The sequence below is a fragment of the Zophobas morio genome, unplaced genomic scaffold (assembly GCF_036711695.1).
Source record: "Zophobas morio isolate AGI-343-1 ecotype UQ-CSIRO unplaced genomic scaffold, CSIRO_AGI_Zmor_V1 ptg000044l, whole genome shotgun sequence".
NCBI classification, from domain to species: Eukaryota; Metazoa; Arthropoda; class Insecta; order Coleoptera; family Tenebrionidae; genus Zophobas; species Zophobas morio.
Genome location: NW_026972149.1, coordinates 6,359,121 through 6,373,429, shown reverse-complemented (window position 1 = coordinate 6,373,429; position 14,309 = coordinate 6,359,121). Strand labels below are relative to the sequence as shown.

The window sequence follows — 14,309 nt, the reverse complement described above, 5'->3', positions numbered from 1 at the left end:
TTGGAAAGGAGATAAACAGATAAATTTTGATTAACGATTTGTCATACTTCAGAGTTAAGTTAAATGTTGTTATACAATTTTGATTTTTTTTTCCAAAAATCTGGCTGTCAAGGGTGAAAACTCAACACGAATTCATACACGGCAAGTCCAGGAGTATTTTATTTCATAAAATTAAAAACAAATTTGCCATTGGTGGTAGGGATGATTAGCAAGATTTTGGTTAGCGTTTTACCATATTTCTAACATTAATACAAATTTTGACAACAATCGGTCCAGTGGTTTCGGAAATTATGTGTCTAATAAAAATTGATACCGACGACAGGTAGACAGACGGAAACGGGTGACCATTTTTTAGCTTTACCTTACGTTCAGGAAGTAAAAGTTGGTCTAAATTAGACTCTGTTAATTTGTGTATTTTTTTGGTCTGGTGCGGAGTGCGAAGAAATCGGGTGGTCGTTCAAACAATTGCTCCAAAATTATGAATGCATTGATAACGCCTGCAAATAGACGCAACATTTTTAGAAACATAATTTGCCAAAATCGATACAAGCTGGAATTTCACTACAGACCGAAAACCTGCAAAAGCCACGGTCCTAATATTTTTTGTAAACCGCGAATCATGCTGCTGGCGCGTCTTAAACCCGACCTACGTTACAAATTCCTCATTACGGTGTTCAGTAACATTTCGTAGTTGGCTTCTAGCTTGTAGGTGAATAAGCAAATGTCAGCAACGCACAGTGATTTTTTATATAAATCAGCCTAGTCGCTTGTTCTGGCTCAAGTCTTGAAGTTTCAGCTGAAAAATGACAGTCGGCACGACGGAGGATTTAAGTTAGGACGGAAGAGTGATTTGATTTGCGGGAAAATCGGCGATGTCGGAGCCAGGTTTAATTTGCAAGTACCATTTTATCTAAGTTGGTTTTTCCGGCTCGGACGGTGAATTATTAAAATTCATGCACCCTCGTCTAGCGGAGCTGTCGGTCCGGTGTATCGCCCGTCTGGGTTTAAGGTGCAATAAATTTCCAACCTATCGGTCAACATTTTAGCCACGATTGGAAGCGTGCAGGTTTTGGCAAAGATTAACGTCTGGCAACGCCGCAAACAAGAGGTGCAACTATCGGCTTTTATTTAATGGCTTTGCGCGCCATTTTCTTTATCGAACAATTCGAGCGATTTTGCGGATAACCTCTAATAAAGCTGTCTGCGTATGGAGCAAGACCTGAACTTTTGTCGTACGGATAAATCAAAGAGACCGCGAATGTGGCTAAGACGTGGTCCTAAAGCTTTGCCGTGGCTTCATTGATCGCTTAATGTGCGGCGAATCATGTGTGTTCTGCTTCCAGCCATTACTTCGACCCACAAAGATAACACACATTTCGAATGATCACTAGGTACCTTCGTACAAACATTTTACTGATTGCTTCAATCATCAACCGAGGATTCCTTATCACCGACGTCTCTTCCGGAGATTCATTTCTGGGAGCTTACCTGTGCCCGTCAATCCAACTTCTACACTTTCATTCATAATAATACAGAATGGAAAGCGTGATACGACTATTAACAAAATTTCGTCCAACAGCGGTAAGCACGAAGTTAATTACAAAGTACTTACCTTGCCAATACCGTCTTAAACTTCATTAAGAAAAATTCAGTTTCTTAAGACTTTCAAATTCTATAAATTAGCCTTAACCGTCAATTTTTATCAATTCGCGACTTGCTGTCCCAAATTCGCGTAACACTGAGTTCTCAATCAACTTACATTAAAATCACATTTCAGACAAATGTACAAAACAGAAACAGAAATATTAATTTCAATTATTAAGTCCCGAATTTCATGGACTTGTATTTCCCTTGCCGAATATTAATCTTCAACTTTTTCAACGTGACGGCAAACGTTTGTCCACCTTGTTTCTCACTCGCTCAGATTCATAAACCACAACTACAGGAATATATTATTTCCTAAAACTGAAATAGCATTTACTATGCAAAACTTTAAGGTGACGTCATTAAATTAACCAACAGGAAAGTTAAATGAAAAACTCGAAAGTGTCTTAAAGCGGTAATAACAATCATAGTAAAAACCTATTTATAGCTTTAGAAAGGCGCAGTACTTATCCTCATAAACAAAAAATTATAGCTACAATCTTGACGCGAACTTAATTATTAATTTACGATTATTAGCAAGGCGTTCCTTGAAGTTTTTTAACAGGAATAAAGTTTCTCGAGACTTAGGTTCCATCGATCGATTTTTTTAGCTTGGTGGTTGTATGCGTCGATTTTTAAATCTAACCGGACTTCTTACCATTGAAGATAATGACGCTTCACTCGTTGGAACAAATTGATCGCCTGCATCCCAACTCATTAATCTTTCATGTAAGTCTCATTTCCGGGTATTGTCTAAAATAAATGTTTTAGTACTGACCTGTGCGCATAACGGCATACGTTCCGCAACAATAGAGGAAGGACTAAATATATACAACACATCGCAATGTCTCATTTGATTAAAGCAATTTATTGTTTGCTTTATCTGCATAACAAACGCGTAGCCATTTGACCGTATGATTACGTGCTATTAGTCGGTATTTCAATGGTAGGCTGTTAGATAGCACAACGTCCAGGAAGGAAGTCTAGGAATTGTTCGCAACGTTAGCCGTTCGATGCCATATATTCAAGGCTAAGACGGCATTTCACAATCAGTGGACCGTGAAAATTTTATGAGTAGCCATATAAAAATCTCAGAACTGATTATGATTGATAACGCGAACACCGAAATGAGACTTACCACATTAGTTTCATAGATACGGTGATTAATGAACTCTACGCGCCGCAAAGAACTTCAAATAACTTTCAAAGAAACAGGGGAAATGCAGTGATGTTAAATAAAAGCGGAAGCGAAAGATATTAAATTTATTATTTTTGACGAGAGCTAAAGGTATGTTTAAGTGGGCTTATTATTCTCGAGATAACGAAGACAAAATAATGATTAACTTACTCCAGGCGATAAAAAAGCAAAGGCGGAAGCGTGAAAGGCACGCACGTAAGTGTATTTGTTATTCTGCGATTTCCCCGCCATGTTAAAACTTCTAAACTTTTACCCTGCAACCTCTCAACACTTAAACTAACTCTGTCGATTCCTTATAAAACACCAACCAAAATTTCCACATCCCCGCAGAAATCTGATGACGTCATCGCGAAATTGTGCTAAGAATCTTCATAATTAACTTGATAATAAAAACAAAATTTATTTGTAATGACTATATTTAATACATTGTCAGTTCCACTGTATATCTATTTATACTCACCTAGAACCGGGAGGGTTTTTTCCAACCCCACCAAACACTACAGTTTAAAGCCTGCAGCCACTGTCCATTTGTACGCGAAATAACTAACTTGTAAACAGCTGGTAATGATTTATACATATGTATATGGTTGCGAATAACGAAGAACAGAGGGTAACATTCAGGGCTCTACAACACAACTGAATCCGAATTCACAGCTGAAAACGTTTGTTTTTGATAAGCGTCTAACTCAGTTTCATAGCTCCTAGATACAAAAATGGCGGGTCTGTGTGCCGCTTCTGTTGCTATTTCTTTGACGATCTCTTGCACTATGCAACCGAAGTTGACCAAAGTTGTGAAAACGAGAACATAAATCGTATTGTTTTTTATTTAACGTCAAACTTGGCATTTGTCGGAGCTCGACTGTGACTTGCATATGTGCCAACTAAGACTGTCAAAAGAACTAAATTTATTTTAATGATCTTTTAAAAAAAATTTGGTTAGCGGTGTTAATTTACCGACTTTTAGACAAACTGAATTGTTTTTAATAACTTCATGGTTTTCATTTTAATTATAACATCTTAATACTTACCGTATTTAACTGCGTAAGTGCTTCAGTTACAAAAGTCCCCCTCCAACACTCCACGTTGACCACCAACGAGCCAATTTCATGAATTTTGCGCAACTTTACTGGCACTAAAGACCCACGCGAAGTTCACCACAATAGAAATACAATATACAATACATCACATGCAATGATACAGATACAGATGCAGATACAATACAGTTGCAAAATTAATACCCAAGCAGACGCCGATGTTGCCGCCAGCAGACCGAAATCACACCTGAACACAAAGATCCGAATAACGTGACCTTTGCTCAAGTAGCTCACGTGACAGTGACGTCATCGTATGTCACGATAAGATTGCTTAAAGTATTTTTCATATTTTGTCCGGGAAATTGCACATTTTCGGAGCTAGTTCAGCAACATTTAAACATATTGAATTGATTTTAATAACTTCATGTTCTTCCAAAAACGGTTTTCGGTTTAATTATGACATATTAAAACGAATTTAAGCAGTATAAATAATATTAATCTTGTTTAATTATCTCATGATAATTTATAGCAGCGTTTGTACGTATTGATTTCACTAATGAACTTAAAAACCGAAAATGTAAAAACCAACAACGTCAATACCAGCACCGCCTGATTCATACGAACTTGCATTTCAGACATTTCTGGGAAAATTGGCCTTCCGTACAGAGTGTAAGTGTTTAACAACTGTCACAAATAGATTTAAAAATCAACAAAAAATCGCAATACGAGTGTATTTATCACTACCACTAAATCACAGGAAATCGCAATTTTACACGGTCGAGACGAACGGGAAAAATTACCATCACAGCCGAAAACGAGAAAATTCCAGTTAGCGGAAAAGCCACCTGCTTTGACTGGCAAACTTCAATGGTTTAAAAAATTTTCCCAAAATATAAACATTGTAGAGTAAAGCAATCACGGAACCCGATAAATTAAAATTCAAATCGTACTTACTCTGTTTTCGATCCTTTTTGGAAAAATATTCATTTTCGTTCGTGTTCTCTAACGCAACACATTTTCCCTAATATTTATTAATAATAAATTAGAAATTCGCGAAAACGCCTTCTTTTACGCCAAAACGACGCATCAGACCGAAATCTGAACTGAACACAAAGCACCGAAAAACGTCACCTTTGCACAGGTAGCTCACGTGACGGTGACGTCATTGTACATCTCGATGAAATTGCAAAATTATTTTTCATATTTAGCCAGGAAATTGCATATTTTCGGGGTTAATTTAACAATTTTTAAACAAATTGATTTGTTTTTAATAATTTCGGGCTTGTAGGAAAACTCGTTTCGGTTTAATTACGATATATTAATGTTTATCATATTTAAATATTATAAATAATATTAACTACGTTCAAATATTGTTTAATTACTACGTAATTATTTATAAGCAGCGTGTGTACGATTTATTATTAAAACGATTCCATGTTCTTCCAACTAGCACTTATAGATTTAAAAAATTAATGAAAAGTTACAACCCAAATGGATTTTATACATGTATCACTAGCAATAAATTAAAAATATTGACAAGAAATTGTAGCTTTTACACCGCCGTGACAAACGGGAAAAATTATGGTCACAACCGAAAACGAGAAAATTCCAGTTGGGGGAAAAACTACCCGTTTTAACTGTCCAGCTTCAACCGTTTAAAAAATTTCCCCAAAATTTAAACATTGTCGAGTAAATGAATCACGGGGCCCAAAGAAATTAAATCTGAAATCGTACTCACCAACTTTTCCGCACTTTTCGGAAAAATATCCATTTTCGTTCGTGTTCAGCGCACTAACGCAAAACATTTTCACTAATATTTATTAACAATAAATTAGAAATTCGCGAATACGTACCACTTTTAAGCCGAAACGGAGCTCCGATGTTGCTGCCACTAGACCAAAATCTAAACTGAACACAAAGGACCGAAAATTGTCACCTTTGCACAGATAGCTCACGTGACAGTGACGTGATCGTACGTCACGATGAGATTTCAAAAATTATTTTTCATATTTTGGAAGGAAAATTGCACATTCTAGGGGTTAATTTAACAATGTTTAAACAAATGGATTTGTTTTTAGTAATTTTGGAGCTTGTAACAAAACGCGCTTCGGTTTAATTACGATATGTTAATGTTTATCATATTTAAATATTATATATATTTAAATATTGTTTAATTACGTTGTGATAATTTATAAGAAGCGTTTGTACGATTTGATTTCACTAATAAGATTAAAAATCGTAAATTTAAAAACCAAAAATGTCAACAACGGCACCAATGATTTTTATGAACTCACTTTTTCGTCTTTTCTCGAAAAATTGGCTTTCCGTAAAGCGTGTATTTTCACTTTATTTTCCTTCAGAGACGTAAAGTTATCGATAATTTACAACACGAATGTTTTTATAAGTATATCACTACCAATAAATTAGAAAATTGAAAAGAAAGTGTAACTTTTACACCGCCGGGACCAACGGAAAAAATTAAGCCGAAAACGGGAAAATTCCAGTTGGGGCAAAAACCGCCCGTTTTGACTGTCCAGCTCCAATCGTTTAAAAAATTTCCCCAAAATTTAAACTTTGTTGAGTAAATGAATCACGGAACCCAAAGAAATTAAAACTGAAATCGTACTCACCCAGTTTTCCGGACTTTTCGGAAAAATATCCATTTTGTTCGTGTTCACAGCACTAACGCAAAACATTTTCACAAATATTTATTAACAATAAATTAGAAATTCGCGAATACGTGCCACTTTTAAGCCGAAACGGAGCTCCGATGTTGCTGCCACTAGACCAAAATCTAAACTGAACACAAAGGACCGAAAATTGTCACCTTTGCACAGGTAGTTCCCGTGACAGTGACGTGATCGTACGTCACGATGAGATTGCAAAAATTATTTTTCATATTTTGGAAGGAAAATTGCACATTTTCGGGGTTAATTTAACAATGTTTAAACAAATTGATTTGTTTTTAATAATTTCGGGCTTGTAGGAAAATGCTTTTCGGTTTAATTATGACATATTAATGTCTATCGCATTTAAATATTATAAATAATATTAACTATATATGTTTAAATATTGTTTAATTACGTCATGATAATTTATAAGCAGCGTTTGTACGATTTAATTTTACTAATAAGATAAAAAATCGTAAATTTAAAAAGCAAAGATGTCAACAACCGCACCAATGATTTATATGAAATTGCTTTTCCGTCCTTTGGTCGCAAAACGTGTATTTTTACTTCGTTTTCCTTCGGAAACGATTCTATGTTCTTCCAACTAGCACTTATAGATTTAAAAAATTAATGAAAAGTTACAACACAAATGGATTTTATACATATATCACTAGCAATAAATTTAAAAGGTTGACAAGAAATTGTAACTTTTCACGGCCACGGCAAACGGGAAAAATTACCGTCATAGCCGAAAACTCGAAAATTTTCCAAAAATTTAAACATTGTCGAGTAAACCAATCACGGAACCCGATAAACTAAATCTCAAATCGTACTTACCCCGTTTTCGGTCCGTTTTGGAAAAATATCAATTTTTGTTCGTATTCACAGCACCAACACAACACGTTTTCAATAATATTTATTAATAATGAATTATAAATTTGCGAAAACGCCCTACTTTTACACCAAAACGGCGAGACGATGTTGCTGCCACCAGACCGAAATCTAAATTGAACACAAAGGACCGAAGAACGTCACCTTTACTCAGGCAGCTCACGTGTCAATGACATCATCGTACGTCACGATGAGATTGCAAAAATGATTTTTCATATTTTTAATTTGACAATAATTAAACAAATTGAATTGCTTTTAATAACTTCATGTTTGTAGGAAAACGGTGTTGGGTTTAATTTTGACATAATCATAGTTATCATATCGACCTTGTTCGAAGTGATACGACCAAATATCTTCGAAAGGCTTACCGTGACCTGAAAAACTGATACATCAAAACACACCTCTTTTAAATCAAAAACTAGATTTGTATTGTGTAAAGCTTTGGTTTTATCTCGTGTGAATTTCTGTAACTTTATTTATGACCCCTGTCGTACACGTGATCAGAAATTCCTGAATTCATGTTTACGAATGCCATATTTATATGTTCCTTCGTTATTTCACAAACAGCTGATGTAAATTTTGTGGAGTTTTAGGAAACACTTAGTGTGTACTAAATCAAGCAAAAAATTAACGACGTCATTTAAAAACAGTAACAGAAAAAACAAGGTTAAATTTTATGTTTGACAGCTTAAAAACAGTGAGTGATTTTTGACAGCTGTTACACTAGTAAAAGACGGCCGGTGTGCGGTTTTATCATTCGGGGTATTTTATCAAATTCCGAACGACATCCGTGCGATATCCAAGAGAGGATCTACATTAAAATGCAATAGGAATTACGCACGTCACACTTTTTCTTACATATGTTAGATAAAGCATAAATTCTCGATAATAAAATTCTTCGGAAGATCTCCTTTGGATGTCATAAATAACAAACCGCTTTAAAAAAGATTTATTTATCGCCGTTTCCAGATTTAATCAAAAATGTTTGATATATCTATCCCGTGGAAATTTATTGACGCCGAGGACGCGGTTAAATGTTTAATTTTTTCGACGATCCATTTGCGGAGGACGAAATCTTTGTATTGTAAAACAGGATGGGGACATCAGAGGCCAACGCAAGAGCGGCTTGTAAAATAACAAAGCCAGTGTGGCTCATGTAGAGAAACGAATATGTTTATATTTTTTACCCCCATCTGTCAGCGGTGGACTTGATGTAGGTATTTTGTCAGTCTCCTCTGACGTATCAGATTTTTTTGAATAAAAGATAACACCGCGGAATGGATTAAAGTAGACAAAAAGCTTAAACACTTTTATTAATGGTGGGCTTTTCGAATTATTTCTGTTTGAACGTGTGCGGTGCGTGTGTAGTTATCGAGCGATTCGAGCAGACAATTCAACCTCAAAATTGCTCATAAGGGAGTGAATAAAGACTAAAACAATGGTCATTGTATATTTAGATATCGATTAAGCTTTCATTATAATTAAATACCAATCAGGTCCTCTTGTGATTTATATCCGCATATTTCAAATTGTTTTGTTATAATTAGCATCACAAATTGCAGAGAGTAAATCGGTTTTATTATACGATATTCATGTGGCTGCTGCGGCCTTACCATTCGGATTCTAATTGCTCTAATTACACAAATTATACATGCCGTCCCGTTAAATGATGAACTTTACAAGATAGCCGCTCTGCGTCGCTTATTCAGCCCACCACAACCGAACCGGCTTTTACCGACTCAAAAAACTTCAAATCTAATACAAATCAAACAAAACCACCGAAATAAAACTAATTTAATACGCGCCCCCTCCAAAAAACCGCTGACGTAACAAGTACCACACCAATCGTTCGGTCTGTCAATCATCAAACGCCGCGCCAATTTCAAAATTACAAAAGAAAATACGTTCAAAGCTTTTCTCATACGCTTGTATATTATATTTCGAATATGAGCTGCACGCTAGGATTCACATGTACCTACGGGGTAAAATTTATTAGCAGTTTACTCTCCCAAGGAGAAACTTGCCGACGGGCCGTTTCTAGAACTAAAGGTTGCCCCGCACTGAATCAAGCGACCCTAAAGTACAAAATTAACGGCACTGCCACTAGTTTTAATAAACCGACAAGCTATTATGAATGTGAGTGTAAATACTCGGTCGTAAATTGAAATTTTGAAAGAGTTATTCACAACTCAGGAAAAATATTAAAGTAAATTGCGCGTTCGTAAAATATGGAGAAAATTTCATAAAAAAGAGCTACGAAATTTTACAAAAATATTAAGACAGGTGAGGTTCATTTTAGCCGGGTTGATAAATTTGTGGCTTCGTCGAAGTTTTGCAAGTTAATCTGAGCTTTCGTTTATCTTGGTGACGCCAAGCTTGTTGGCGAAGTGCGATGACATATCGTAACAATGAAACCGCAAGAATTGCAATTAATTATATGTTTGTCTAGACGGAGTTTCTAGTCGAGGATTATATATCTACTCATATTCAACTATTTCATGCTTCAGGTGAAATGAAACACTTCAATTTTTTAGCCCAACTAGTGTTACATTATATATCCATATTATAACGTTTATTAACAATGAAACACAGTGTAAGAAAAAAAGTGCGTTTAGGTAATCTTTAAAATAATAATGAAATTGAGCAAAAATGCGCTTCAGCAATTCCGTTTATTAATAATCCATGAATTTTTAAAAGTGCTTGTTGATGTAAATTCTGGCGGTTTATTTAATTTGATGATTAAAGCTGATTTCGTATTGACATTATCGTGAAAAAGCTGATTTGAACGAATTATAAAAAAAATTATGGATATATGGTGTAGTTATGGTGCTTCAAAGGCAAAGAATATTGTACGTAAATAACAAGGTATTTTTTACTTAGTCAATTTTGTGTTGTTTACGACCTAATTACCCACAAAACATCACGCTATTATCGTAAAAACTTCAGAAATGAAATAGTATTTAACAAGCAATAACAGTTTCTACACATAATAATCGAAAAGTGGAGTGGCAATTGTGTAAATCGTTGAAGTTAAGTTATCTTCGTTTTATGGTGAATTAGCGTGTTTACCCAATTTGTAGTGACTAAGCCTAGGGTATTTGGGGTCTCGCCTATAATTTAAATTTATAATGTTTTAACGTGACGAGTGTAGCTTGTTATTGGAATGTGGTATAGCAGTGACTTTTGGTTAACAGTGATGTAATTAGCAATCCCGTCTGTGGGTTGAGAGCTTCATCGATTTACGTCATATCAAATTTAGTAAGTACGCTAATGAATTCAAGCTGAAAATAATAAATTGATACAGAGTGACAAAATTAATTTTTCCATTATAACGGTAGATGTAAATTCTTCATCGAATATGACACGTAAAGCTATTTATGGTGCAATATTTCATTAGAATTAATGCTGCGGAGTTTTCCCGAAACACAACAAATATTGACAATTGGAAATAAATCGTTTCAATAATCTCAATAAATTAACGCATAGTAATTATTGTCTTGGCCACAAGCGGCATGTTTCTGTTAATAATTATCCAAGTTATAAATTCTACGAAGTTATTGGATTTCTGGGAGCTTAGATAGTTTGAACTGACGTATATAAGTATAGTGTAGAAAATTAATAAGAAATTTCCCTTGAGTTATTAACGCAATGAGCGGTTGTTGAGTTACTCCGATTACGACTTTACTGCGTCGACGTGCCACCTGCACAATGACAACACCTTTCAGTTTCTCCAGAATTAAGACTTACATAGAATAATTAGTCATTATGCGCTGTAGCGCACTAAACCTCCGAGCTTTATCTGGAGCTCCATCTTTCCATCTATTCTCTCAACATTTCTTACACAGGCTTTTTGGCAATTTGCCCGAATGATAGCCCACAAATTCCATCTGACCCAGAGATAACTGAACTGTAAATGGAGACATAAATATTAATTAAAACGGTGAATCCTGGCATCCGTCAATGAAATCTTACATTGAATTTCATTTAAAACCAAAAACAAAAAATCCCCGTTCAAAACTAAAACCCAAACCGCCCAATCGATCAATAACTCCGTCCTCTATACGGTCTTATACAAAGCAAGTTTTAAAACGTGTATCGATTACATATTCACTTTGTAAATGCCACACCCCACAATCGATCAAGAAAACGCTGACGAATACTTTTACCATTTGTAACGATCGGACATCATCCATAAAACAGCAAACCTTCTTTCAACAAAAATTCTTTTTATAAAACGCTCTCCGTAAATATTGTCACATCCACTTTATTACAAAATAAAAACATTTGAGATCTCCTTTTGTTTACCTTCAACACCAAGAAAATCTATTTGAAAAACAATTATCACATCGTCGCCTTTTATCGAATGGATTTACGACCAAAACAAGAACCGTACGCCGGGGCGTAGTAGAGGCAACAAGGCACCTACAAATATGAAAACGTTTTACAAAAAAAACAAAAACGTAAAACCAGGGTCAAGACCCGCTTGACTTCTAAAAGCACAAAGAAATGACGATACAAATCTATAATAGAAACTAAATATATCACCTAGGGTCACTAATATATTCCATCGTTAGACCGTCGGACACCCCAGTCATATGTACACATTCCCACCCAGTGACACTTGAAATTAGGGTTATTTCCTCTGGACACACTTAATGAGATGTTTCCCGTCTAACTGTCAAATCGTTTAACAATGTAAATGTCCAAACCACCCAGCCAGGTCAAGCAGGTTCAGGTCAGGTTAAGTCGGGTCTGCTTTTGTTACCTTGGTGTCCTGAAGACCTATTTTAAGATTCCTTCCACAATGCCCGTGTCTGGAAAACCAGTCTCTAATTTGGGCCCGTCATGCGAGCCCAAGGCTATCCACTGACTCTTTATCTTAACCTTTGGCAAATCAACAAAAGGGACCGCTTTGAGGTACCATTCTTACCACACTTCTTCACTTTAGGTACGTTTTATTCTCCCAGATAATCCCAAGATTTCACCGAAAAATGGATGTCCCGAAATCAACCGCTTCTCTTCCCGACGTGAGACCCACTGAAGTACCGCGTCTATCTTATAAATTAGTTTGTTTGTCACCTGTGCTAATTGGTCTGGTGGTGGGCGTCAATCACAACTACCCTTTTAAAACAGTCCTAAAGACTGATCTGCGACCCGAGAAGTAATCCTTGCGTGCTTGCGCTTGAACCTCAACACTACCCGGTCGCTTCCACCTTGATTGAGAAAGCTGCGTATAGCTACAATGTGAAATTACTATCTAGGGTGTGACTGAAAGTTCTCAAACAAGATTATCCATGAAAACGGATAACTTCCATCCTTTCGCGTCTTCCACGGATCCACGAAAAGGGACCTAATATCCGAAGAGAACTTAATCCATAAAAAATTTGAACTGTATAGCGAGATTTTTAAAGATGACGTCAGTTTACAAAAAAAATTTAACAAAATCCGTGAAACGCTGTGACAACAACACACAATGTAATTTTTTTTCGTTCGAGCTCGTAGAGTAAAGGGAATGTCTTAAACGTCAGTCACAGTTTTCGATTAGAGTATTATTATTAACTCGAGTTTGTTTTGTATGGAAATCGAATACTTTAGATAATGGATCGATGTAGGAAAAAGTGAAGCGGAGCCAACCTCTTGTTGCTAAATTTCGTGAGTTGTATTAAATTTAGCGGGCGACCTAAGACGATTTTGAGAAAGGTTGTGTGGTTAATTAATTCAGTGATGTTACATTAACCGGTTACATTTAATGTTTGCAGGTGAGCTTCCGGCGGCTGTCCACCACGGCAATGCAGCCCCTTCGGGACTAATCTCTCCCACGTTGATACTCCTATTGGCTGGATGGTTATTGGCGTACCAGAGGTGACCCCCGTTTCCTTATTGGTGCAACACTTTTAATTAAACCACAGTGCAGGTGATTCAAGGGGTGACCCATTGACCCGTACAATAACTGTATACCTAATTATACTATCATATCAAGGTGCCGCGATGGACCAACTTACTGTAACTGTTACCTCATGGGAGTAGTCAGCTTGTGTCGGTTTCAGTCGGTGATACTTTACAGCCAAATTTCACTTAAGTAATTATTTCCGTACTCGAATTCGGGACACAAGTAATAACGATTTTACTTAACATTCCAACGTTTCGTGTGTTTGATCTCGGTATTGCTCTACTGCGAATACCGAGCCACCGGGTAACCTTTTAGTCAACCGTAAATAAACTAATTCGTTTTCCACATAGTTACGTTGCGCATAAACTGATGTCTTTTTTCACCCGATTCTATGTTGATTTCTAAAAGGTTACCCTTCTACCTTCCTAGTAAACTATTATGTGGATGACTTTTGAACCAGTGGATGTTGTAATCACAAAACTTACATTAATCTATGAAATACCTATTTATATAAATACATATACAATATATTCGACTTAATCAAACCAAAGACAGTGAGAAGCTTACGAACATTTGCGCGAGCTAGTGCTTAAAAATATGTATTGAACAACAAAATCATGTGATAAAGTAACTTACTGTGTGTATTTTAATTACAAAAGTAACTCTCTTTTCAGTTTCAACTTGAACAAGATCTTTCGTTTCTTAACGTTTAAGGTTAAGTCAAAACAGAACCAAGATAGATACTCAGTATTCTGAAGACTGGAAGATCTTGTACTTAATTAAAAAAAAAACATTTACAGGGGTCCTTTTTGTACATTATAGTTGGCGTAATATAATTTTAATTGTAAGCTGTCATGCTTTCTTCATTAGTATGTAATTTAAGAAATATCAAAATGGATGTGTAATTGGGCTCCTGACCAACTGTATATAAACCTGTGTATGTCTAACATGTCGCGACTTTTGTATCCAATATTGTACACAAA

General features: G+C 35.8%; 1 protein-coding gene across 1 annotated transcript in view; it reads left to right on the top strand.

Annotated features, from left to right (window-relative positions):
• LOC135141916 (uncharacterized) overlaps window positions 1-13,984 on the top strand; it is a 265,878-nt gene extending 251,894 nt beyond the window's left edge. Inside the window, exon 8 of the mRNA XM_064073505.1 lies at window positions 13,196-13,984. Coding sequence (XP_063929575.1) covers window positions 13,196-13,302 — 107 coding nt within the window. The 3' untranslated portion in view covers window positions 13,303-13,984. The remainder of the gene's footprint in view (window positions 1-13,195) is intronic.
• The last annotated feature ends 325 nt before the right edge of the window (window positions 13,985-14,309 follow it).